Here is a 23,803-nt window from a genome sequence, read left to right as displayed (position 1 = left end):
GGCTGAAGGTGATGGCTAGTGGCGTTCTGTTATTTTCTTTTTGGGCCTGTCCTGTAGTAGGTGACTTCTGGGTACTCTTCTGGCTCTGTCAGTCTGTTTCTTCACTTCCGCAGGTGGGTATTGTAGTTGTAAGAATGCTTGATAGAGATCTTGTAAGTGTTTGTCTCTGTCTAAGGGGTTGGAGCAAATGCGGTTGTATCGTAGAGCTTGGCTGTAGACGATGGATCGTGTGGTGTGGTCTGGATGAAAGCTGGAGGCATGTCGGTAGGAATAGCGGTCAGTAGGTTTCCAGTATAGGATGGTGTTTATGTGATCATTGCTTATTAGCACCGTAGTGTCCAGGAAGTGGATCTCTTGTGTGGACTGGTCCAGGCTGAGGTTGATGGTGGGATGGAAATTGTTGAAATCATGGTGGAATTCCTCAAGGGCTTCTTTTCCATGGGTCCAGATGATGAAGATGTCATCAATGTAGCACAAATAGAGTAGGGGCATTAGGGGACGAGAGCTGAGGAAGCGTTGTTCTAAGTCAGCCATAAATATGTTGGCATACTGTGTGGCCATGCGGGTACCCATAGCAGTGCCGCTGATTTGAAGGTATATATTGTCCCCAAATGTGAAATATTTATGGGTGAGACAAAGTCACAAAATTCAGCCACCAGGTTTGCCGTGACATTATCTGGGATAGTGTTCCTGACGGCTTGTAGTCCATCTTTGAATGGAATATTGGTGTAAAGGGCTTCTACATCCATAGTGGCCAGGATGGTGTTTTCAGGAAGATCACCGATGGATTGTAGTTTCCTCAGGAAATCAGTGGTGTCTCGAAGATAGCTGGGAGTGCTGCTAGCGTGGGGCCTGAGGAGGGAGTCTACATAGCCAGACAATCCTGCTGTGAGGGTGCCAATGCCTGAGATGATGGGGTGTCCAGGATTTCCAGGTTTATGGGTCTTGGGTAGCAGATGGAATACCCCAGGTCAGGGTTCCAGGGGTGTGTCTGTGCGGATTTGTTCTTGTGCTTTTTCAGGGAGTTTCTTGAGCAAATGCTGTAGTTCCTTTTGGTAATCCCCAGTGGGATCAGAGGGTAATGGCTTGTAGAAAGTGGTGTTGGAGAGCTGCCTAGCAGCCTCTTGTTCATATTCCAACCTATTCATGATGACGACAGCACCTCCTTTGTCAGCCTTTTTGATTATGATGTCAGAGTTGTTTCTGAGGCTGTGGATGGTATTGTGTTCTGCACGGCTGAGGTTATGGGGCAAGTGATGCTGCTTTTCCACAATTTCAGCCCGTGCATGTCGGCGGAAGCACTCTATGTAGAAGTCCAGTCTGTTGTTTCGACTTTTAGGAGGAGTCCACCCAGAATCCTTCTTTTTGTAGTCTTGGTAGCAAGGTCTCTGTGGGTTAGTATGTTGTTCAAAGGTATGTTGGAAATATTCCTTGAGTCGGAGACGTCGAAAATAGGATTCTAGGTCACCACAGAACTGTATCCTGTTCATGGGGGTGGAGGGGCAGAAGGAGAGGCCCCGAGATAGGACAGATTCTTCTGCGGGGCTAAGAGTATAGTTGGATAGATTAACAATATTGCTGGGTGGGTTAAGGGAACCACTGTTGTGGCCTCTTGTGGCATGTATTAGTTTAGATAGTTTAGTGTCCTTTTTCTTTTGTAGAGAAGCAAAGTGTATGTTGTAAATGGCTTGTCTAGTTTTTGTAAAGTCCAGCCACGAGGCAGTTTGTGTGGAAGGTTGTTTTTTTATGAGAGTATCCAGTTTTGAGAGCTCATTCTCAATCTTTCCCTGTTTGCTGTAGAGGATGCTGATCAGGTGGTTCCGCAATTTCTTTGAGAGTGTGTGGCACAAGCTGTCAGCATAGTTTGTGTGGTATGTAGATTGTAATGGATTTTTTACCTTCAGTCCTTTTGGTACGATGTCCATCTGTTTGCATTTAGAAAGGAAGATGATGTCTGTCTGTATCTGTACGAGTTTTTTCATGAAGTTGATAGATTTCCACTCCATACGGCTAAATTCAGTGCCTTGCATAATGACAGGTTTCAGAGTAGCGGCCGTGTTAGTCTGTATTCGCAAAAAGAAAAGGAGTACTTGTGGCACCTTCGAGACTAACAAATTTATTTGAGCAGGAATACAAATGAACAGCGCAAGGTCTGTGCATTGTTTAAGTCCCACTTAAGTGATGCATAAGTGCTCTGCACAGGGGAAAATTTCACACTCTGTGATTTACTTCTAACTGTTCCTGATTTTAGACCCAAATTCACATCTTGCTCAAACTGATGGTTCTCTTACTCATATGATTACAAGTTATTTATATCATAAATATTGAATCATTAAACCAAGACTTTAGGGAAAAAATGCTAAAATAAACTGATCCAACATCAGTAGTTCTTGCACTGTGTTTTTACCCTTATTTGGGTCTTGACATGTTTAGCGGTTTGATCTGGAAGTTCAAAGGGTATTCCACACACATACACAAATCTGATTTTATTTAATAGAGGATGAGCTCAGAGTATAAAAGGGCCAAGGTTCTCAGATACCACAGATATTAGCTTAGTTTCCTGCAAAGATGTATAGATAGCTCTAAGAAAGATAGGTATGAAAGAGCATTTCAAACACCATGAAAATTTGAGAATTAATTGGTACTACCAAGTCAAGGAAAGCTTCGCACCCTAGTGCAAAATGAATTTCTATAGAGCAAATACTATAGGGCTTGTCATGCAAAGTACTGAACGCTCTTGGCCCTGATCCAGCACTATGTTGAAGCAGATGCCTAACTTTAAACATGTGAATAATCCCATTGATTTCAGCAGGGTTGGTCACATGCTTAACTTTAAGCACGTTGCCTACAGCATCAGGCTAGTATGCTTCAGTACCTTGAAGGATCAAGCCTTAGACGAGAAAATATTTCCCGCTGACTATATTAGAGCTGTGGTTACTGTTCCCAACTTTTAGTTTTTTCTTAGTAAAACAAAACAAACAAACAAAAAAACCAGCTGACACAATATGTGATAAACAATGAAACATGTTTGTTTAATCCAACTGCTAATCCTTGTCATACACCTTCTAATCCTTTGCATGTAAAAACATGCTCTGCTTGGTGCTTTTCATAGTGCTTTAAGGTGATTCTGCACAGTCAGAGGCTCACACGGGGATGACAACTGGACACATCAGGTTTAATTAGGCAACACGGTGTTTGAAAAGCTAGGAGATGGTGCACTTTTTCTTTGGGTGAAAATGTCTTAGTAGAGTATTTAATCTTTTGTGTGCATTTTTCTTATTCCCCCTCATTTGTTGCCCCATGAATGAAGAAATTAAGCCATACTGAGAAACCAGAGAGCAGGCATTCCGCACAGGATCCCAATGGCACTATGTACCTTGGACATGCATAACTGCTTCCCGAATTCCTGCAGCAGTAGTATGCTTTGGTTTAAACTGCCATGTTTAATGTGTAGGCTAACAAGGGAGGAGTTTGCTGTTTTAGAGGATCCTTTATTTGGAAGAGGCATAGGAGGGAATAGAGATGCTAATAATGAGGTGGATTCTGGCTGGCCTCAGTGTGTTTGTGCAAGTGGTGAGGAACATAAGATTCTCCATCTGTTATTTTGCATCCTTGTGCAGGGTGTGGCCAGAACCACATGTGGAAGCACGGTCCCTACTTCCTCCTAGTTCTCCATGTATGTTAGGTGGCCAAAAGGGAATGGGAGAGGTGGAATGAGGGCAGGTTCACCACTCCCCTGGCAGGTAGAGCTGGCATGGAGCAGGGAGCAGGCTGCACCTTTTGAAAGTGTGGGGGAGCTATTGTCCCAGTGCATGCACTCTGGGAGTCCTCAGGAGGAATTCTGGGTGGCACAATGAATGCAGCACCTTTAGCCCCAAAGGCAAAGACTTGGCCAATACTACTTGTGTGTTAATGGTTATAAAATGGCATACAACAACCATATGAAGCTGGAAAATATTATTATGGCCATTTTACAGTTGGGGCAACAGAGGCAGAGAGATGTTAACGGAATTGTCCATGGCCCCATAGCGATGAGCTCCAGTGATAGAACTTGGATTAGAATATGGAAAGTCCGGGTACTCCAGCATAGGAATTGTGTATGCTCACTTACTAGGTCATGATGCCTCTCTCTTTCTCTCACTCCTTTTCCCATGGGGACACTTGAACACTGCATGTGACACTATTAAATGTTATAATACTAACTAGCACCGTGAAGGATATTCACCCTATGAATCCTCCTCTGCAATTATTCCTGAATTCAGGACAGGCCTTCTTTAGAAAATCTGCCATAGTCAGATCAATAATCTTATCACCTATATTTGCTGTGGATGTGTTTTATCATTAAGGTATAGAAGTTGCTGTTAGTCAACTGACCTTGATGTTTCCTGCATTTGTGTCCTTTAGTTAATACACAATGCCATAAATATATCTACATTATCTTGCTGCCGGTGACAAGGCAAAAGCTAATGTGTCAGTCAGATATGGAACCTTGGAGAGGAAAATTTGGCAAGGAAATTATGTGCGGATGTTTGGTTTAAAGAAGAGCAGGCCACAGTATAGAGCATGAACACCTCCTGAGGTCCTGATGCAGTTTTTACTCTGGCACAACTCCTGTTACCTTCACTGGGAGTCAGGCAATGTCACACATGTGATGCACTAAATCCACAAGGGAAAAGAGGACCTGGATTAGCCATCCATCCAAGGAGCAGCCCTTTGAAACCAGCTGTAGAGAGGCAACTGCTGATGTGATCTCTGTCTGAAGGGGGGAGGGTGAGGTGCAAGGAAATAAAGAATGGGAATATGGGAAAAAAGAACGTTTAGCCCAGACCTGCTGTTCTTGCAGACACAGAGCACTCTGGGCCAAACTCTTCTCTCATTTACTCAATAACCCCAGTGTCTTTACTGGGTTGACAGGATGTACGTGAGAGCAGAATTTGCCCTGCTGACTTTGATAGCCGCTGTGCTCATGTAAGAGTTACAGAACAGATAAGAAAACTGAGATAAAGTGGGCCAAATTCTGCTCTCAGTTTTACCAGTGCAAACCTTCTGAAGTCAAGGGGCCTTATCACACCATCAGGTTTTAAGAAGAACATACCACTGAAGTCAGTAGGGATTTCTGCTTAAAACGATGATGTGTCATGGCCCACAGTTTGGCCCATTGTGTAGGAGTTAGTCAATTTGCTGTTAATAAAGGTGTCTCATCCAGTTTCGGTACTGTACTCTGGGCACTCTTAGGCCTTGTCTACACTAAGGGGAGGGATCGATCTAAGTTATGCAACTTCAGTTGAATGAATAACGTAGCTGAAGTTGACGTACTTAGATCTACGTACTGCAGGGTCCACACTACACAATGTCGACGGGAGAGCGATCTGTGGTCGATTTAGTGGGTCTTCACTAGACCCACTAAATCGACTGCCGATGCATTGATTGCCATGCATCAATCCCCCAGTAAGTGTAGACAAGCCCTTTGTATCCTTCATCAAGTGACCTTTTGGGTGTGGATGATAAAATCTTGCTCTAGACTTTTCTTCCTGGGGGAGTTTTTTGGTGTTTTTTTCCCCTCATATTTTGAAAAGTATAAATTTACAGATGTTGAATAGGTTTTGACTGGTTTCCTTAGCTGCATCTCCACTCTACCCTTAAGTTAAAGTGTAAAGAAGAAAAGAAAATGGAGAAGTAAAAACAGTTTGATGGAAGAGTGTTTGCTTTAGGTAAATAATAAAGTTGTCTTTGCAAAAGAGGAAATGGGAAATGCAGACCGTTAGCAAATAAGGAAATAAACACGGAAAGGGAGGAATAGAGAGGTGTTTATTGTGGGAACCATGATTGCTTAGTGTTGTGAAACTGACGTGTGACAATACAAAATGGCAGGTTCCTCTGTAAACTGAACTTTGTTTGATTTCAGTACGTTGCCTACTGTTCTGCATTGAAGCCCTGAAAAAATCACCATGGCAGGTTTATTTATCATCCTATCTGGTCTGCATTTTCAAAAGATACTCTGTGAGCTGTGCCAGACTGAGAGTAGGGGACAAATATTCCTGTGAGAAGGAGAACATTATAACTCTGAAGCTATCAGCACTGATGAGCTCCACTGAGTGAATGGCTGGCATACAGTATGTTAAACTCTAGATTTGCCATTGGCTAGGGATTTGTAGCACCTGGTTTCTAGGAGAGAACTGCTGAACCCCGTTACCTGTGGCTTCTCTGTCCCTGGCACGAGCAGTCAAATAACATTAGTAGGATTTTACAAGGGAGTGGATAATCTGATGACCAATAATAATGTGTAGAATTATATGTGATAAAATGGGGTAATCAGGTTTCCTGTTTGTCACTGCATCAGGTGATCACAACGGTTAAGAAGGAATTCCCCCTTACTCCATCTGTGCAGCATCCAACAGCTGGCCAGTGTTTTTTCACCTTCCTTCTATGCATTAAGCAGAGGCCACAGCCTGAGGAGGATTACTAGACTTAATGGGCCACTGGTGGTGTCTGCTATAGCAAATCATACTGTAATGGGCTGGTTGATGTGTATATGTACTGCTGCTCTCTCCTGGATGGAATCAGAACAGCTCAAGTGTGGGTCATAGGCCTAATGCTGCTAATAGCTGCAGGAGGTTTTTCTTTTGCTCAAGTAGACAAGGCATGTGCTTACGGAGCAGGACAGAATGAGTTCAGTCACTGTTGCCACCATGATGTTCAGAATGTGCAGCGTAGTTACAGCCGTGGTGGCCGTGGATTTGTTAGTGTGTTTGCACATTAGGCTAACAAAAAGCATTGAGTAGAGAGAGAGAGATGTATCTATTTGTTGTATATAGTCTTACACTTAGATTGTAAAATCTTCAGGCCAGGAACTGTCTCTTTGTTATATGTTTGTGAGGTGCCTAGCACAATGGGGGGCTGGCCTTTGGGCACTACTGCAATACAAATAATAAATAATGTATCAAAGCATTACAACTAAATGCTAGGGTGATGAGAGTGTGGAAGGATGTGGAGACTATCTGGTAATTGTAAGATACAACTTATTTATATATTTATTTTTATTTATTTTTAATTTCAGGAACCTTTCAAAGAAATATCAACCCAAAAAGAACTCCAAAGAAGAGGAAGAATACAAGTATGTTCATTATCAATCTATGGGTGGGGATATGTCTTAGTGGGTGGAGAGAGGGGAGTAAATTATCAAGCAGCAAGTGTGGTAAAAGAATATAGAAGTCCTAGAAATAGGTCTTGTCTACACTTGCAGCCAATGATAGGATCTGCGTAGCTACATGCGACGGTGAAAAGCAGGCTGTGTCCACACTGTGATGTGTAGCTATACATGGCAGTGAAAGGCTCCGGGGCAGTGGGGAGGCAGTGGGGAAAGTCACCAGCAGGGGGGAGCTGCCGGTGTCTTTCCCCAGTGCCTCCCCTCTGCCAAAGCCTTTCCCTGCTGCAGGAGTCTTTCACTGAGGTGTGGAGGCAGCCGGACACTACACTGCTAAAAATAGCATTGTAGCAGGGGGAGGCCCTGCTTGGACGTATAGCGAACTGAGCAAGGTATATAACTTAAGGGTCTGGCATGTCTGTACTCTACTTGCCTAAGCAGTGCCTCACCGTCTGCTGTTTATACCCATGCTAGCTGGGCATGCAGTGTGTGTACTCTACGTAGAACTAGCTGTACAAAAGGCCTATCTGCAAATTATGTCTTAATAGTAAAGCTCAAAGGGGTTTAAATTTGGTCCTTAAGCACCCAACTCCCATTGAACATCAGTGGACATTGGGTGCCTAATTTCTTTTAGGCCCCTTGGAAAATCCCAGCCTTATTAACTGAGGCTTAATCTTCATTCCTTTGAAGTCAATAGCTAAACTCCCTTGATTTCAGTGGAAGAATAGTCCCAGAATGTTAGCGCAGAGCTTTAAAAATGCAGAATCCCGTATAAGCACCAAGCTATTATGTTGTCCAGTCCATTTTATTAAATGGATGAAGAGTAAAGTTATGACATCAGTGGAGGAATGGGCAGTACATGGGGAAGAGGGTGAAAGGAGGAGGATTTCCTCGGCTGGATTCTCCATCTCCGGGGGCAGAGCTGGGTGCCTGACTCGGTGTTGCCGGAGATTGTTGTGTTGCCCCAACTGTCCCCACTTGACCCAGAGACCCAGATGGTATCTCTAGTGGCAGGGACAGCTAGAATGGTGCTGGCCAGATAGGTCGTGCTGTTTCCAAACAGCTCCTCCAATGGCTGACATTGAGGAAATGTATGCAAATGATGATAGAACACATACATGTTTTAAAGGATCTCTCTGACATTGATTGGATCAAGAGTAATTCTTCAAGCTGAGCATCCTAGAATAGGAATCTCCCAAAGGACAGGCTGTCAGACCTAAATTTCACATTTCTTGACTTATATCAGTGCACCCAGCATTTTCAAAGGTAGTTAACTGCAGATTCTTATAGTTACACACAAGTTTTTAAAGATTCAAACTGTAGAGGACTGTATAAATGAGGGACTAGCTCTTCTCCACTGGAAGCTGAAAATAGACTGGCCTCTGCATCCATTGAAGCCAATGGGAATGTTTCAATTGACTTCAGTGAGTACAGTTGTGGACTCAATAGTTTATATAATTAGGTTTATCTAGATTTTGGATCAGATACTCAGCTGTTGTAAAACAGCTGCTAGACCAATTTACACTATCTGAGAATGTGGCCCCTTGTGTCATTATTTGGTTTTAGTGGTTGGATGGTTGTTTTCTAACTATAAGTCAGGGCTGTGACCCTCCCCTACTGCTTCTGCAGTCTGCTTTTCTGGATGCAATGCTGCTTGACCAGGACTGATAAGTGTAGCTGATTCCAATAACGATACCTTTTTTGGTCTCTCTCCCTTGCTGTTTTTTCCCCCCCTTGCATAGCTACCTATCTTTCAGTCTTTTCTTTTGCTCCCCATTACGTTTGTGTACACTCACTCACTCACTGTTGCCTCTCTTCACTTGCTTCCCACATCCCCCTCTTATTACTCTCACCTTTATTCCTACCCCTTTCCATTACCTTTGTCCCTTTAAGTACTGCTATCATTTATGTGCTCCTAGCACGGGAAGCAGCAATAAGCATCTAACACTAATAGGATAATTCTAGTATCTAGAAGTGCAACTCTCCTTAGCTGCTCTCTCCTCCAGTTGGTCAGCACTCCAGCCTGTGCTGGGGATGCAAATGATATAATCTGCCTTCCTGAAATTAACCAGATGCATGGAAGCTTATTTTTTCCCTTTTTTAATAATACATGGAATGCAGTGTTACAGATGCTGTCACCCATGGAAAATAAATTTTGTGGCAATCACTAGAAGCTGCTAAAGAGACACGGGGGCGGGGGGGAAATACCTCACAAAGTATTGAGGACAAACACCTTGCAAAAAGTGAACATCATCTTGAAAGGGTTTTAGATAAACTCTGATTGATCCACATCTAAATAATGCTTAGAGAGTATTTCTTCCTTTCTTTTACTAGTATGTATGTATCACATTAACTAAATGTTAATCATTTAGGCAATTCACTGAAATAGGTGTGCTGCTATGCCTGAGTGCAGCAAACAGCAGGATCAGGGACATAATGGTTAGTGAAGCCAGAAAATATTTTCTGAATGATTTTTCGATTGGTAAAGCCCAAATACTTTTGGTATTTATAAGAGAGGCCACTGTAAAACTATAATTATGTCATGGTTATTTTCTGAGAATTGCCACTGCATGGCATGGGGCTCCCTTTTAGTAAACTCCTGCCAATGAACTTGTGCTAAGATCCCATCTTGTGCAGTAATACTGAAACCTGGGAGGAATGCAAGTTCCCTTTGGAGTGTGTGTTCCTGAAAACAAATGGACTAAAAGTATTCTGTATTTTTTCTCTTTTGCAGGTACACATCATGCAAAGCCTTCCTAGCCACACTGAATGAAATGAATGACTATGCTGGCCAGCATGAAGTCGTTTCGGAAAACATGACTTCTCAGATCACTGCAGAGTTAACCCGCTTTGTGCAAGAGCTGAAACAGGAAAGGAAATCGGTAATGGGTTTGTTTTTACTCGTTCACAATTAATTATCTATTTAAAGCAGATGATTAATGGTAGTAGAGTTCAATGGTAAGCAAATCTTTTGACAGGAGGTTAACACAAAGTTACTAAACACGATCAAGGTTTGCTAATGAACTGAGCATAGGGGGGAAAAATGGGTACATGCACAGGCGAAACCACTGAACTGTTTGAGTCAAACATTATAGCATCAGACAGCAACACCTGCAGGACGACATTCTCTAAATAATGTCATAAAACCCAAATGTGCTTGAGGCATCTTCAGCCAAAAAAACATGGTTTGTACAGTAGTATAGCGTTTAGCATGCAATAAACAAAAATGCTTCATCTCAGAGACTAGCTGAAAGAATTCTGATCGGTGGACTGGACCACCATCCCTTACCATGCTAGAGCTGGTTAACAAAACGTTGTCTAAAATTGTAGCTAATAAAAAATAGGTGTTTAGGGGTTTTTTTTGCAAATTTTTGTGATTGGGCGGGGGGGGGGGAATCCATTTTTTTACTCAGATTTACTCCCACTCTGCTAAAATTAGCAAAGGTATATGCTTATATGAGTTTCTAGGTAGTAGCTTATACATCCATGGTCCTTATACAGGATGTGTTCATAGCTGCTTTTCTTCTGCAATGCCTGGAATTTAGAACAGCAGATAGCTAGGGCCTGGTTCTCTCCTGTTTTACCCCTTGTGTAGATATTCACCCCTGTGCAAAGTGGGCAAAAATGCTACAAGATCATAGTTCTCCATATGGCAGTGTTTGCACCCACTTTGCACAGGTAAATGTCTACACAAGGGGCAAAGCAGGGGAGAATCAGGCCCCAAGATTTCATTTTTAAACAATAACTCTAGATAGCTAGCAAACTAGGGGTCCATCCTGAAAAGTACTCAGTGGGGGTTGCCAACCTTCCAGGATTGTCCTGGAGTCTTCAGGAATTAAAGATTAGTCTTTAATTAAAGATTATCATGTGATGAAACCTCCAGGAAAATGTCCAACCAAAACTGGCAATCCTATTGAGTAATTGGGCCCTTTATCCATCAGAGCACTTAAGCACCTGCAGATAGTACCACAGAAAGTGCTTTGCTTGATTGTGGCCCTGAAAAGCATCATCTGCTTAGTACAGTCCGAGAAGGATGAGAAGTCTGCCTATAGTGATCGTATATCTTGGCATGCCTTTAATTTGCAGAATGTCAAACAGTCTTCTGAGGCCATTGTGCCTGAGCAGTATTAATAGCATGGGGTATGTCTACACTGCAGTTAGACACCCGTAGCGGGCCCACGCCAGCTGACTCAGGCTTCTGAGGCTCAGGCTTGTGGGGCTGTTTAACTGCGGTGTAGATGTTTGAGCTCATGCTGCAGCCTGAGCTCTGGAACCATCCCACCCTAGAGCCCAGACTCCAGTCTGAGTCTGAACATCTACACCTCAGTTAAACAGCCCCTTAGCCCGAGTCAGCTGGCACGGGCCAGCTGATAGTTTTTAATTGCAGTGTACACATACCCATAGAGGGTACTTTCTATATAGACTAAACTGGGAGGAGTGGTAGATATGCTGGAGGGGAGGGATAGGATACAGAAGGACCTAGACAAATTGGAGGATTGGGCCAAAAGAAATCTGATGAGGTTCAATAAGGATAAGTGCAGGGTCCTGCACTTAGGACGGAAGAATCCAATGCACCGCTACAGACTAGGGGCCGAATGGCTAGGCAGCAGTTCTGCGGAAAAGGACCTAGGGGTGACAGTGGACGAGAAGCTGGATATGAGTCAGCAGTGTGCCCTTGTTGCCAAGAAGGCCAACGGCATTTTGGGATGTATAAGTAGGGGCATAGCGAGCAGATCGAGGGACGTGATCGTTCCCCTCTATTCGACATTGGTGAGGCCTCATCTGGAGTACTGTGTCCAGTTTTGGGCCCCACACTACAAGAAGGATGTGGATAAATTGGAGAGAGTCCAGCGGAGGGCAACAAAAATGATTAGGGGTCTAGAACACATGACTTATGAGGAGAGGCTGAGGGAGCTGGGATTATTTAGTCTGCAGAAGAGAAGAATGAGGGGGGATTTGTTAGCTGCTTTCAACTACCTGAAAGGGGGTTCCAGAGAGGATGGCTCTAGACTGTTCTCAATGGTAGCAGATGACAGAACGAGGAGTAATGGTCTCAAGTTGAAGTGGGGGAGGTTTAGATTGGATATTAGGAAAAACTTTTTCACTAGGAGGGTGGTGAAACACTGGAATGCGTTACCTAGGGAGGTGGTAGAATCTCCTTCCTTAGAGGTTTTTAAGGTCAGGCTTGACAAAGCCCTGGCTGGGATGATTTAACTGGGAATTGGTCCTGCTTCGAGCAGGGGGTTGGACTAGATGACCTTCTGGGGTCCCTTCCAACCCTGATATTCTATGATTCTATGTGGAAGATCCCACAACCACCTCCATCACCTTTCATCCAGCATATCCATGTGGCATTATTGCACACTTGCTCGTGGTGGACTTCCTGCTGCCAGAATGAGAGAGTGTATCATTGATGATACAAAAAGCAAACAGAGGGAATGGACAGAGAGTCAACGGAAGAAAAGAACATACAAGGCCAAAGGAGGAAGCATGCTAATCTAGTATTCTTCTGTCACTTCAAATGTTTCAGCTCATAATTAAGGGGAGAATTTTTTTTTTTAACAGAAAGATCCTGTCAGTTAATTAAGGCAAGACAGTTGGAACATGTGTCAAATGAAATGCATTTCTGTGGGTGTTTTATAGCAAAAGGAAGTGGAATTTGGTATCTTTTTCTTGTGAATAAAGTGACTGGTATTAATATGTAGTAAAAGTGAAGTAGATACACTGTAAATGTGTGATGTGTGAGTGAAAAGTAAGTCATTAGTGTCACTCTAATGAGAGCCAGTGCAGAAGCCAAGTTCAGACAGCATATTGGGTCTATTGATAGTAGCTAATAGCAATGACGGTATAGCAGACAGTATGTGACAATAAAGTTTACTTGCTCTTGCCGGTAGAAATGGAAGACTGTGATCCACCGTTGTTGGTTTGTGTTTGTCTCATGAATGTAGAATGCCTGAACTGTTGAGTCCTTGTCTGATTTGCATAGCTTTCATATTGATGAGTAATATTGAAAAGCAAGCTGCTATTTCCCTTCAGGCTCTTTTCAGACATGTTGTACATCTCTCTGTTGTTTCTTGCTGTAAAACATAAATAATGCATCACTCACACTCGGCTTTGTAGGAGGGGGAAAACTGTTGATGTGATAAATATCACAGAGGTTTGATATTCTTGCAAAAACATTTATGATACACACTCATGAATGGTTCAGGATTTCTGGAAATTTGCTGTGGAGGGCTCTGCCCTCTGTTTGGTATAAATATATAATTAGACCATGATGAGGTATGTGAGGTAATATCTTTTATTGGACCAACTTCTGTTGGTGGAAGGGACAAACTTTTTAGCTTCACAGATCTCTTCTAGCTGTGAAAGATATAATTAATGTCTGCATAGATAACATATTGCAGACTGGAGAGTTGCTACTAGTAAAAGTATGGGGAGAGGCTGTTGATCCAGTATGGCAGATATGGCTGGAGGCTGACAGTGGCCATGCAGTCGATTGATAAAAAGGCAAATACTTTGTGCTGCTTCTGTCTTGGCCAGGTTTGGAACTCAGTGAGAATCCTGGCTGCCTTATGTTTTTATAGAACAGATCACATACTTTGATGCATGACCTTCTGTCAATCACGAGGGAGCTGTCAGAAAAATCAGGCAAAGATTATTTTTGTGAAACATAAATATGTTTGGCAGCAAAGGTCAAGCCGTGCTTTTAATTTGGTCACATCATGCATTCCACTTTGAGTCTATTTTTGGTAGTAAACTCGCTTGTTTGCATCTGATGGACTCCATGATACTGGTGCTGGAGAAGAGTAAATCATTCGAAGGAACTCTGTCCCCTTTATTCACGCTGAATAGTACCTTACTCTTCAAGTAGTCATACTAATATCAATGAGACTTTTCATGGAGTACGGCACTACTCAGTATGAAAAAGGCTGGCAGAATCTGGCACTGGAAGAGTGCTTAATGGCTTTCACACATTCACATGCGTTATTTATGTTACGGTAGGGCCTAGAAGCCTCAACCATTGTGCTGGTGGTTGTACAGACACATAGATAGAGACTCTTTGTCCCAGAGAGCTTGCAGTCTAAATAGACAAGACAGACAGAGTGGGTGGGGAAACAGAGGCACAGAGGGATGAAGTGACTTGCCCAAGGTCACCAGCAGGTCAATGGCAGAGCTGGGAATACCCAATCTCTAGAGTCCCAGTCCTGTGACCTGTACACTAGATTATGCCTCTATAGGAGCTATGGACACATGTTCTCAATCCAAATTTTTAATTATAGAAGTTAAAAATAAGGTTTATGTTTCCAGGTAAAAGCTGCACAGGAGTCATTCATTCATGTAATGAAAATATCTAATTAACTATGGAATATTCTAACAAGCTTAATGAAGACATTATACGATCATACAATTTTATAGTCATCATGTCTTTCATGCAAAATACAGCTCCAAATGCTTTACAAAACTAAATAGTACTATTAGAAAGTTAAGTAACAGCCGAGAAAGAAATGAAGAGATGAGGCAGTAAAGAAAAGATATGTTTAAGGATCATGATAATTCCATTTATTTGTCTACCTCTTTTCCTCCTGAAGATTTCCAAACCTTATTGCAAACTTAACAAAGTGACATATACAATTATATATAGGGGTCAGGCGATCAATTGTGAAATGCAGAGAGCTCTGGGGCAAAACACCACAGTAGTTTGATACATAAGGATACTCAATGTTTTAGGATAGGAAGTAAGGAAGAACACCATATCCAACTGGAAAATACAAGGTTAATTTAGGTAGGCAGAATCTAGTTAACTGGTTTAGAATTTGTTGTTAATATCCCTTCTCTTACTAAAAGTGTCATGGGAATTTTTAATGACCACAGGTGCTCTGAAACATAGTTTTATGTCTCATTTGAAAGCTGAGATTTGGAAAGCGATAGAGTATCAGTGAGGCAGATAGCTGTAGAAAAGTTAGTAAAAATATAATAATTCAGATAACAAACCTCTCTTTACTCTCTGCCCATAGCTGATAACTAGTATCTTCCACTGTGAAATTCACACTTCCAGATCCACACTGCAAATAACTGTGCATACATTGACAGGTTTCAGAGTAACAGCCGTGTTAGTCTGTATTCGCAAAAAGAAAAGGAGTACTTGTGGCACCTTAGAGACTAACCAATTTATTTGAGCATGAGCTTTCGTGAGCTACAGCTCACTTCATCGGATGCATACTGTGGAAACTGCAGAAGACATTATATACACAGAGACCATGAAACAATACCATGAATACCATGAAACAGTATTGTTTCATGGTCTCTGTGTATATAATGTCTTCTGCAGTTTCCACAGTATGCATCCGATGAAGTGAGCTGTAGCTTACGAAAGCTCATGCTCAAATAAATTGGTTAGTCTCTAAGGTGCCACAAGTACTCCTTTTCTTTTTGTGAATACATTGCAAAACCTCCAACTGACTACGAACTGCAGCTTGTTTAATGCTAAAACTAGGGAGGCAATAAATGCTTATTGTGGTTAATGGTTTGAAAGAGGAAGACCTATTTTAGACAGGGTTGAGAGATACTTTTTATACACCCCTTGGCTGTTTCTGCACATGAGGAAAACCTAGTGAAGGTCATTTTCTGGCTGTGTGCCCAGCAAATCCATTTACTATGAGTGAGTTTCAATTTAAGAGGTTTTATTCTGACTTTTGTGCAGGTTGAGCTATGAAATCCTTAAAATTATCTCCATTGCATGAAGGTTTCTGATCAGGAAATAGTATATCTTTTAATAAGTACAAATATGGTTAACATATTCTGAGATATAGCATGAATAATGAAGTGTTTCTCAAAGCAGCAACTCATCATGGCAATGAAGCAGGATGTCTTCTGTAGCCAGTGGCACTTTTTTAATATTGTGTAGGAAGATTGAGTCCGAGGCCTAAGGGGAGGAGAGGTTGAGTGCGCACACCATGCACATGTCTCATCCAATTGCATTCCCTTTGTGATCTATCCAAAGTAGCACTGAAATGGACCTCTGTGAAATCTACTCTAATGTAAGTGAATGAAGGAACAAAGATGTAGTAGTGGTAGAACCAGAGCTGCAGGTGGATATGCTGGTTAGCTGGGGCCACAGCCAGACCCTAAATATGAACATGTTTAGGTTTCTGTAACCATGAAGAAGCACGTGTTTATAATTAGGCTAGAGTATTTTTTTGTAATGGAAAATGATATGTAGTAATAACACATGCAGATGCATACATACGCTTTTATATGCAGAAGTGCACTAAGATCAGATGAAAAGGATTAATTACTTATTTAAAAATAATGCAAATTGTTTGAGTTGAGGTTTTAATTTACAAATCTAGGGTTTATTGTTGTGGTGTTGGTTTTTTTTTTTTTTTTTTTTTTTGAATGACTGGAGGATTTGTGAAGAATTGCCATCTTTGTCACAGGCAGATGTCTTGTGACAGCTTTATGGGGACAGTTCTGCCATTATTGCATCTTTCTGTTTAATATCAGTAGAAATTGAACTTGTTCAATGAGAAGATCCAGATGGCAGGGTGTTTTATGAGGAGCCAGAAAAGCTAGGGGTAGCTAACCTATTATTTATTCCAGGGTTGTTGGAATGTTTGTAAAGCCCAAAATATCTTTTTTTTTTTGGTAGTGTTAATGTAATATCATGGCTTTATGAGCAACAGTACAATACAGTGTAACCCTGATTGTGTGCTTGATCATTCAAGGTTCTGAGCACTTTGGCCCTGATCCAGCCGAACCCTTTGTGCTTAACTTTTAAGTATCTGAGTAGTCCCATATCAAGGACTTGAGGGCAAGGATGCACATTCTCCACATACTCTGCAATACCCATCTCTGAGCAGATTTCATGCCCAACTCCCCTGATTTGATACCTCGCCTATGTTCCCAAGGCCAGATGGCTCAGTGGGCCACTGGAGTAGCGCATCGCCAGGGTCTCTAAAGCTTTGCTTCTGTGGAGTTCTTCTCTTGAAACTGCAGGACTGAAGTGCTTCCGCTTCCCTTCTCTTCTGCCGCCTGCCCATCTTCCTGTCACTTCTCAGCCCCATCACTGCCCATCCTCCATCCACACTAGTGCCCTCTGGCCACATCCACTCACATGAAGCTTCTCTGCATTTCCCAACCTGTGGGGCTTAGTGAAGCTCCTGGGATCCCTATAGCCATCACTATTGCACCTCCTCCTCCTGCAGCAGCTCTCGTGCTACCAGGACCACAGTGCACCTTCCGTTACACCGCAACTGTCGAATTTAAAGATTATCTAAAAGACCAAGATTAAATCACACATCTGAAAAACACCAAATAAATAAATACACACATGTAAAGATACTCATGTATTTCATGACACTGTTCACAGTGCTAAACTTTGGTTACAGTCACAAACAAGAGAGAGAGAACCTCAAGACCAGATCTTAGAAGCAAAGATTTCTTCTCAAGAGACAGCATTTCCTGCCTCTGAGGTTAATTGATAGAGAGGGAAGGCAACTTCTGTCACCTTCTAAAACAACGAGGAGTATTTGTGGCACCTTAGAGACTAACAAATTTATTTGGGCATAAGCTTTCGTGGGCTAAAACCCACTTCATCAGGTGCATGGAGTGGAAAATACAGTAGGCAGGTATAAATACGCAGTTCATGAAAAGACGGGAGTTCCCTTACTGTTGAAAATAGCCCACTTCCACTTTAACTGAATTGTCTCATTAACACTGACCCCCCACTTGGTAAGGCAAATCCCATCTTCCCCTCTCTCTGAGAATCCTTTTGCTGGCCAGTGTCAAAGACAGAGTACTGGACTAAATAGATCACACATCTGATCCAGTATATTTCCTATGTCCTACATGGGAGAAACTGCAATGGCCTATCTACAAAGAGCTGCCATAGGCACAAATTAAATAAAGTGGGTAAACAGAGAAAAATTATTACTTTCTCTAATCTCTTCCGGCGATAAGAATTTTAAGAGTAACTTGTAATGATATTAGGGAGAACTTTTAGATAGAAAGGTTAATTGTTAAATTGACAGAGCTTCTTTGATATTAACCACTATGGTGCCAGTCTTATATTATGCCCTTTGGAACGATAAACAATGAAAAGCAGAGAAGGAAAAAAGCAGCTGGTTAAAATGTATTCTACTATATCATAATTTAGTTAGACTATGTAAAGGGGTCAGATAGAAAATGGAAAAACCCTTGTACTCAATCTATTTTGAAATGTCTAGGCATAGAACACTTTTTGCTGAACCATCTGCATGTAAATTAATCGAAGATAATTGGGCTGCTTTGCAATATTACTTCTCCATGTACCTGCAATATCAATAGAACAGAGTGACATAAAGCTGAAACTCAACCCATGGGGACAATCACTGTTTGTTTCTGCAAAACAAATAAGGCTGTTTCATCACAACCTTTCATAAGTAAAATGTTTCACATGAGCAATTTTTAATACCGGACAGATAGCTCTGATCTGATCTTGCTTGTGTCCTGATAAACACCCATTGGTTCATGTTCTCTGTGTATATAAAATCTCCCCACTGTATTTTCTACTGCATGCATCCGATGAAGTGAGCTGTAGCTCAGGAAAGCTTATGCTCAAATAAATTGGTTAGTCTCTAAGGTGCCACAAGTCCTCCTTTTCTTTTTGCGAATACAGACTAACACGGCTGCTACTCTGAAACTTGTGTCCTTTGTGTCTCTCAGGGATTCCTTTAAGTTTAAAATTACACACAAACCTCCATGGCTCCTTCAGTGCAGTCACACAATGTCATTATTCTCCTTTGGAGAATTTGGAATACATTTTGTTTCCACCCTCAAAGGGGCATACAGAGGCTAAGTGAGATATACTGAGATGGCATACACCAAGCTCTGCTGCCAGCAACCCCAGCCCAGCTGGAAAGAGTAATGCTTTGTCTAGGGAAGTTTTTCAAAAATTTCCCACCATCCCTGACCCCAGTTCAGCTGCATTGACGTTAACAATGCTGAGCACTGTAGTGTCAATAGGCTTGCTACAGGTGTTCTATTGTCTGGGGCTCGCGAAAGACTTAGGCTATGTCTACACTAGAGAGCTTGCAGCAGTGTAAGATCTCCAGTATAGCTGCTCTATGCCAATGGGAGAGAGCTGTCCCATTGACATAATTAATCCACCCCCAGTGAGCAGTGGTAGCTGTGTCGGTGGGAGAAGCTCTTCCACTGACATAGTGCTGTGCACAATCGTGCTTATGCCGGTGTAATTTATGTCACTCCGGGGGTGGAATATTCACACCCATCAGCGACATACGTTTTCCTGACATAAATGGAAGTGTAGACATAGCCTTAGACTGAAAACTGACTGAACAGAATTCAACTCTGTACAGTACTCCCTCGCTTTAACATACCCCTTGGGATCCAAGCCATTGGGGTTCAACTCTATACAGTACACCATCGCTTTAACATACCCCTTGGGATCCAAGCCATTGGGGTTCATCATAGCAAAAGAGTTCTGCAGCGGGGGCTGACAGCTCCTCCAGCTCTGGGCCTGGAGGTGGGATCCAGGGACCGGGTTCATCGTAGCCAAAGGTTCATTATTCTGAAGGGCATTATAGCGAGGGTGTACTGTATATAGACAATAGGTTTCCAAAGGGGCTCGCACCTCCATTCGAAATTTCCAAGGGGGACCACAAATGAAAAAAGTTTGAGAACCATTGTTCTATGCTTTCTGACCCCACAGAAGTCCATGGCAGTTTTGTCATTGACTTTAATAGGACCAGAATTTCACCCCATGTCAAATACATCTCCAGTAAGCATGGTGCTTAAAATAGCTCATTTACCCTAGGACTCAATTTAAATGTAAAAAAAGAATAAAAGTTGATAGTGTGCCTTCAAAAATTAAATTGATTTCCTCTTCTAGTTAAAACATAGTTATTTTAATTTTATTTATGTATATTTATATAAAACCCTAAGCAAAGTGTCCATTTAGGATTTTGTGCACTTTCCCCATATATTTAAAAGTCCAAGCAACTGAATTTGTTAGTCAATAGCTGTGGTCCATCAGAAAAAATCTTGTCATGGTGCTTATTATTTGTATTGTGCTTCAAGTGTGCACAGTGCTATACATTGGGTGAACTGTGCCAAACAAATAACAGGTCTCGGCACCAAAATGCTTAGAGTCTTAAAGGTAGCAGTAAGCACAATACAAAAAAATCATAATAATACAGAACAATCTAGCTGAGTGTGGCCATTAATTATGGAAACCTCCAGTGACAGGTGAAGTTGTTTTAAAGGAAGAGAGGGAGGGAGCTTTGGCAATACATATTTGGAATCCTCATCCATTCGAGGTGATGTGGAAGTTCCTGTGTACTGATGGAAAGTCTCTTTGTCCTTCATGGTAGAATCCCAAATAAAGTGATGTGCCCAAAAAAAAGCCGTTATATTTTACACAGGCATTAAAATACAGTACTGTATGCCATAGCCCAGTACCTTGTGTGCAATGGGAAAGGGCCTAATTCCAAATGGAAATACTCCAACTGGAACAGGCTCAATCCCATGATTTGGATGTTCTTTGAGAAGAATTCAGTGCAGCCCATGCCCTTCTGGGTATGGGCAGCTATGCATGTCTAAGTTTAAGAAAGCTGGAACAGAGTCCTAAGGGCTCAGGTTTCAGATTATTAAGAACAAACTGCTTAAAGGGGCACTGTCAAGGCCTGTAAGTCTAAAACCAGACCAACCAGATCCATCTCTTTTTTTGGATACAGATGTATGAGAATATTACACACTTCTGCTGTTCCCATCTTCTGCATTATGGGTAAAATTTCCCCTGTGTTGTGCACATAAAAATGTCTGTGAAGCACTCAGAAACTATAGTGACGAATGGCATAGAAAAGCCCATGAGACAATTAATAATTCTGTCTTCAGAGCAGCCTGTAAATAGTGTGGAGTAAATAAAGCACGAGGCCAGACGTTGAACAATGAAGAGAAAACAAAATAGTAAATAGCTGCTCATTAAGTGAGTGCTGTCCGTTCTGTGCACTGATGAAGATAGGGATCCTGTTGGTTAGTCTCTAAGGTGCCACAAGTACTCCTTTTCTTTTTGTTGAAAATATAGTATGTGATGATGTAATTAAAGACTGTTTGATAAGGCCTATAGATAAAGGGGGCAGATTAAGGTTGTGCTGGGAACATTAAATGTGGCATTCCCTCACTTTCAAGTTCTTGACTTTGCAACCTTAATGTTCTCTTAATGTAGTTTTGTGTTTATAATACTATATAAAGGCCAATCTTACTTTGCTTTTCAGGAATAGCCACTTCTTTACTTTTCAGCCATGATCAAATACACGATCAGTTTAATATCTAAAACATTTTTTCTTAGGGGGAATAAATCTTGCATCAACAGGGATATGTATTTGTTGATCATAGTAATTTTTTTTTCTTGAAGTCTGTATCCTGTGTATTGCAAGTCACAGGGGAGATGGGAGTTTAGACAGGCCCAGGGAAGGGATTGTACTTGGAACTGTTATCCCCCACCCCTTGGAAGGGGGCAGAACTTAGATTGACCCAGCTGGAGAGCCGAGGACCAAAGGGCAGGCGAAGAGCCTCCAGGTAGGAAGCGCTGGGGGTGCTTCTTCATCCCAGAGCAGGAACCTTTGCATGCAACCTGGTCAAGTAGGGTACTGAGAGACACCCTGTTCGTCAGACTGAGATTGGGTCCGGGGAGAGCTATAGAGACTTTGCCAATGGAGTGGCACCATGATGGGCTCTATTGGACAGTGAAAGTACTGAGCCCAGGGAGGGCTGCAGGACATTACTGAGGATTTTGAGTTAGGCCCGATTGGACAGCATACCTTGGAACGGGTTTGTTTTGTTCCGTTTTGCACGTGAACAGAGTGTGACTTGGCTGGAGGGCTGTGTCACCGGAGACCCACTTGATATGCGCAGCAGCCAACAGGGGGCACCATGAGCAGAGGGAATTGAGAAAAACTGCAGGCACATGCACTCTCCACCGGGGGCACTCGTGAGAGGTGAGTGCACTCCATTACACACCTCCCATTGAAGTCAATGGGAATTTTCCCAATGACTTCAAAAGTAGTTGAATCAGGCCCCAACTCCATTCACACAGGCCATCAGGTGGTAATAGGTCTGATTCCCCATTGTCCTGCACCTTGTACACTCATTTACACTAGTACAAAATTGGAACAAAATGCTACCATTCTGATCTGGTAGCCTTTTATATCCACTTTGCTTGGTGTAAATGATGATGGTCATGAAGGCTATGGATATGTTTTACGTGGGTTGTTAAGCTGTTCAACTCGTCTGTAGGTCAGATGCCTTGAAAAAAATATTTTTCCAGAAAAATCTCAAGGCTGGCAAAGTTGTTACCAGAATATCTGGACCTTTTAGTGAAGATTAAAAAGCAGTTTGGGGAGACTTAAGAAGGAAACATTCACATTACTGTGATACAAATGCCTAACTGCAATGTTACTGCATGTTGATTTGTCATGTGAGTAACAGTTGCCAGATAAGACCCAAAGCATCTGAAAATTCTGCAGTGTATCATAGTATAGCCAACATCATCACAAGGGAAACTTTTTTCTTTTTAAGTTGTCCCTGTAAGTTTTCTCTGTATTTTCTTTTGCTAAAGGATTTTTCTCCATAGTTCATTGCATTGTTTTGCTTAGTTCTGTAGTCTCTAAATGGTCTTGTTTTGGGTACTACTCTTTCATGTATGCTTTGTGTTAGTATATATGCAGTGTTGTAGTAGCCCTGTCGGTCCCAGGATATTACAGAGACAAGGTGGGAAAGTATAGTATATACTTTATAGTACCTACTTCTGTTGGTGAGAGAGAGAGAGAAGCTTTCAAGCTTACCTGGGGCTCTTCTTCAGGTCTGGGAAACTCATTCAGGGCAGGTTTATACTTAAAATGCTGCAGTGGTGCAGCTGCTTCAGTGAAGACGCTGCTACGCCGACGGGAGAGCTTCTCCCATCAGCAAGCTACCCCCTTTCCTGGAGGTGGATTAATTAGGTTGACAGGAGAAGTCCTCACGTTGACATAGCGCTGTCTACACTGGGATGGGGATGGGGAGTGTTAGGTCATTATAACTGTGTAGCTCCGGGATGTGGATTTTTCACACCCCATAGCACCATAGTTATACTGATGTAAATCTGTAGTGTAGACTTGACCTCAGAGTGTGTCAGCGGAACACGAGGTGGAGCAGATTGTTTAGCATAAGTAGTTAACACATATTTCAAGGGACCATTCAAGGTGAAGTAGCCCATTAATACCCTTCCAGTCATAGGTAGGAAAGGGGAGGGAAGTAGCTGGGGCGGGGGCATTGTTAGTGGGTTAAGATCATTGTATGAGTCCATAAATCCAGTATCTCTATTCAGTCCATGATTTTTTAGTGTCTAGCAAAGTTATGAATTTAAGCGGCCAGGCTCATCTTTTGAAAGTGTTGTGCAGGTTTCCTTTGAAGAGGGGGACTGATAGGTCAGCTGTAGAGTGATCGCTTTGTGAAAAGTGTTCACCTGCAGATGATGGGGTGTTTTTGTCTTTTATCATTTTCCTGTGTTAGTTCATTCAAGAGTGTAGTGATTGTCTGGTTTCAGCCATGTAGTTGTTGTTGGGGCATTTGGTGCACCGGCATGTGTATCTTGAAAGGTGTGTTGTTCGTTGCAGCAGTGAA

At 42.2% G+C, this 23,803-nt stretch overlaps 1 protein-coding gene across 25 annotated transcripts in view; it reads left to right on the top strand.

The window, feature by feature from the left end:
• The window catches only part of FNBP1 (formin binding protein 1), a 157,473-nt gene that overhangs the window by 65,667 nt on the left and 68,003 nt on the right, over nt 1-23,803 (top strand). For all 25 annotated transcript variants that reach the window (XM_075120637.1, XM_048823028.2, XM_048823021.2 and 22 more), the window contains 2 exons: nt 7,058-7,114; nt 9,879-10,026. In XM_075120637.1, the coding sequence (XP_074976738.1) occupies nt 7,058-7,114; nt 9,879-10,026 (205 nt within the window). The remainder of the gene's footprint in view (nt 1-7,057; nt 7,115-9,878; nt 10,027-23,803) is intronic.

Source organism: Caretta caretta, chromosome 16 (assembly GCF_965140235.1).
Source record: "Caretta caretta isolate rCarCar2 chromosome 16, rCarCar1.hap1, whole genome shotgun sequence".
Lineage (NCBI taxonomy): Eukaryota > Metazoa > Chordata > Testudines > Cheloniidae > Caretta > Caretta caretta.
This window is presented reverse-complemented; position numbering and strand designations above follow the sequence as displayed.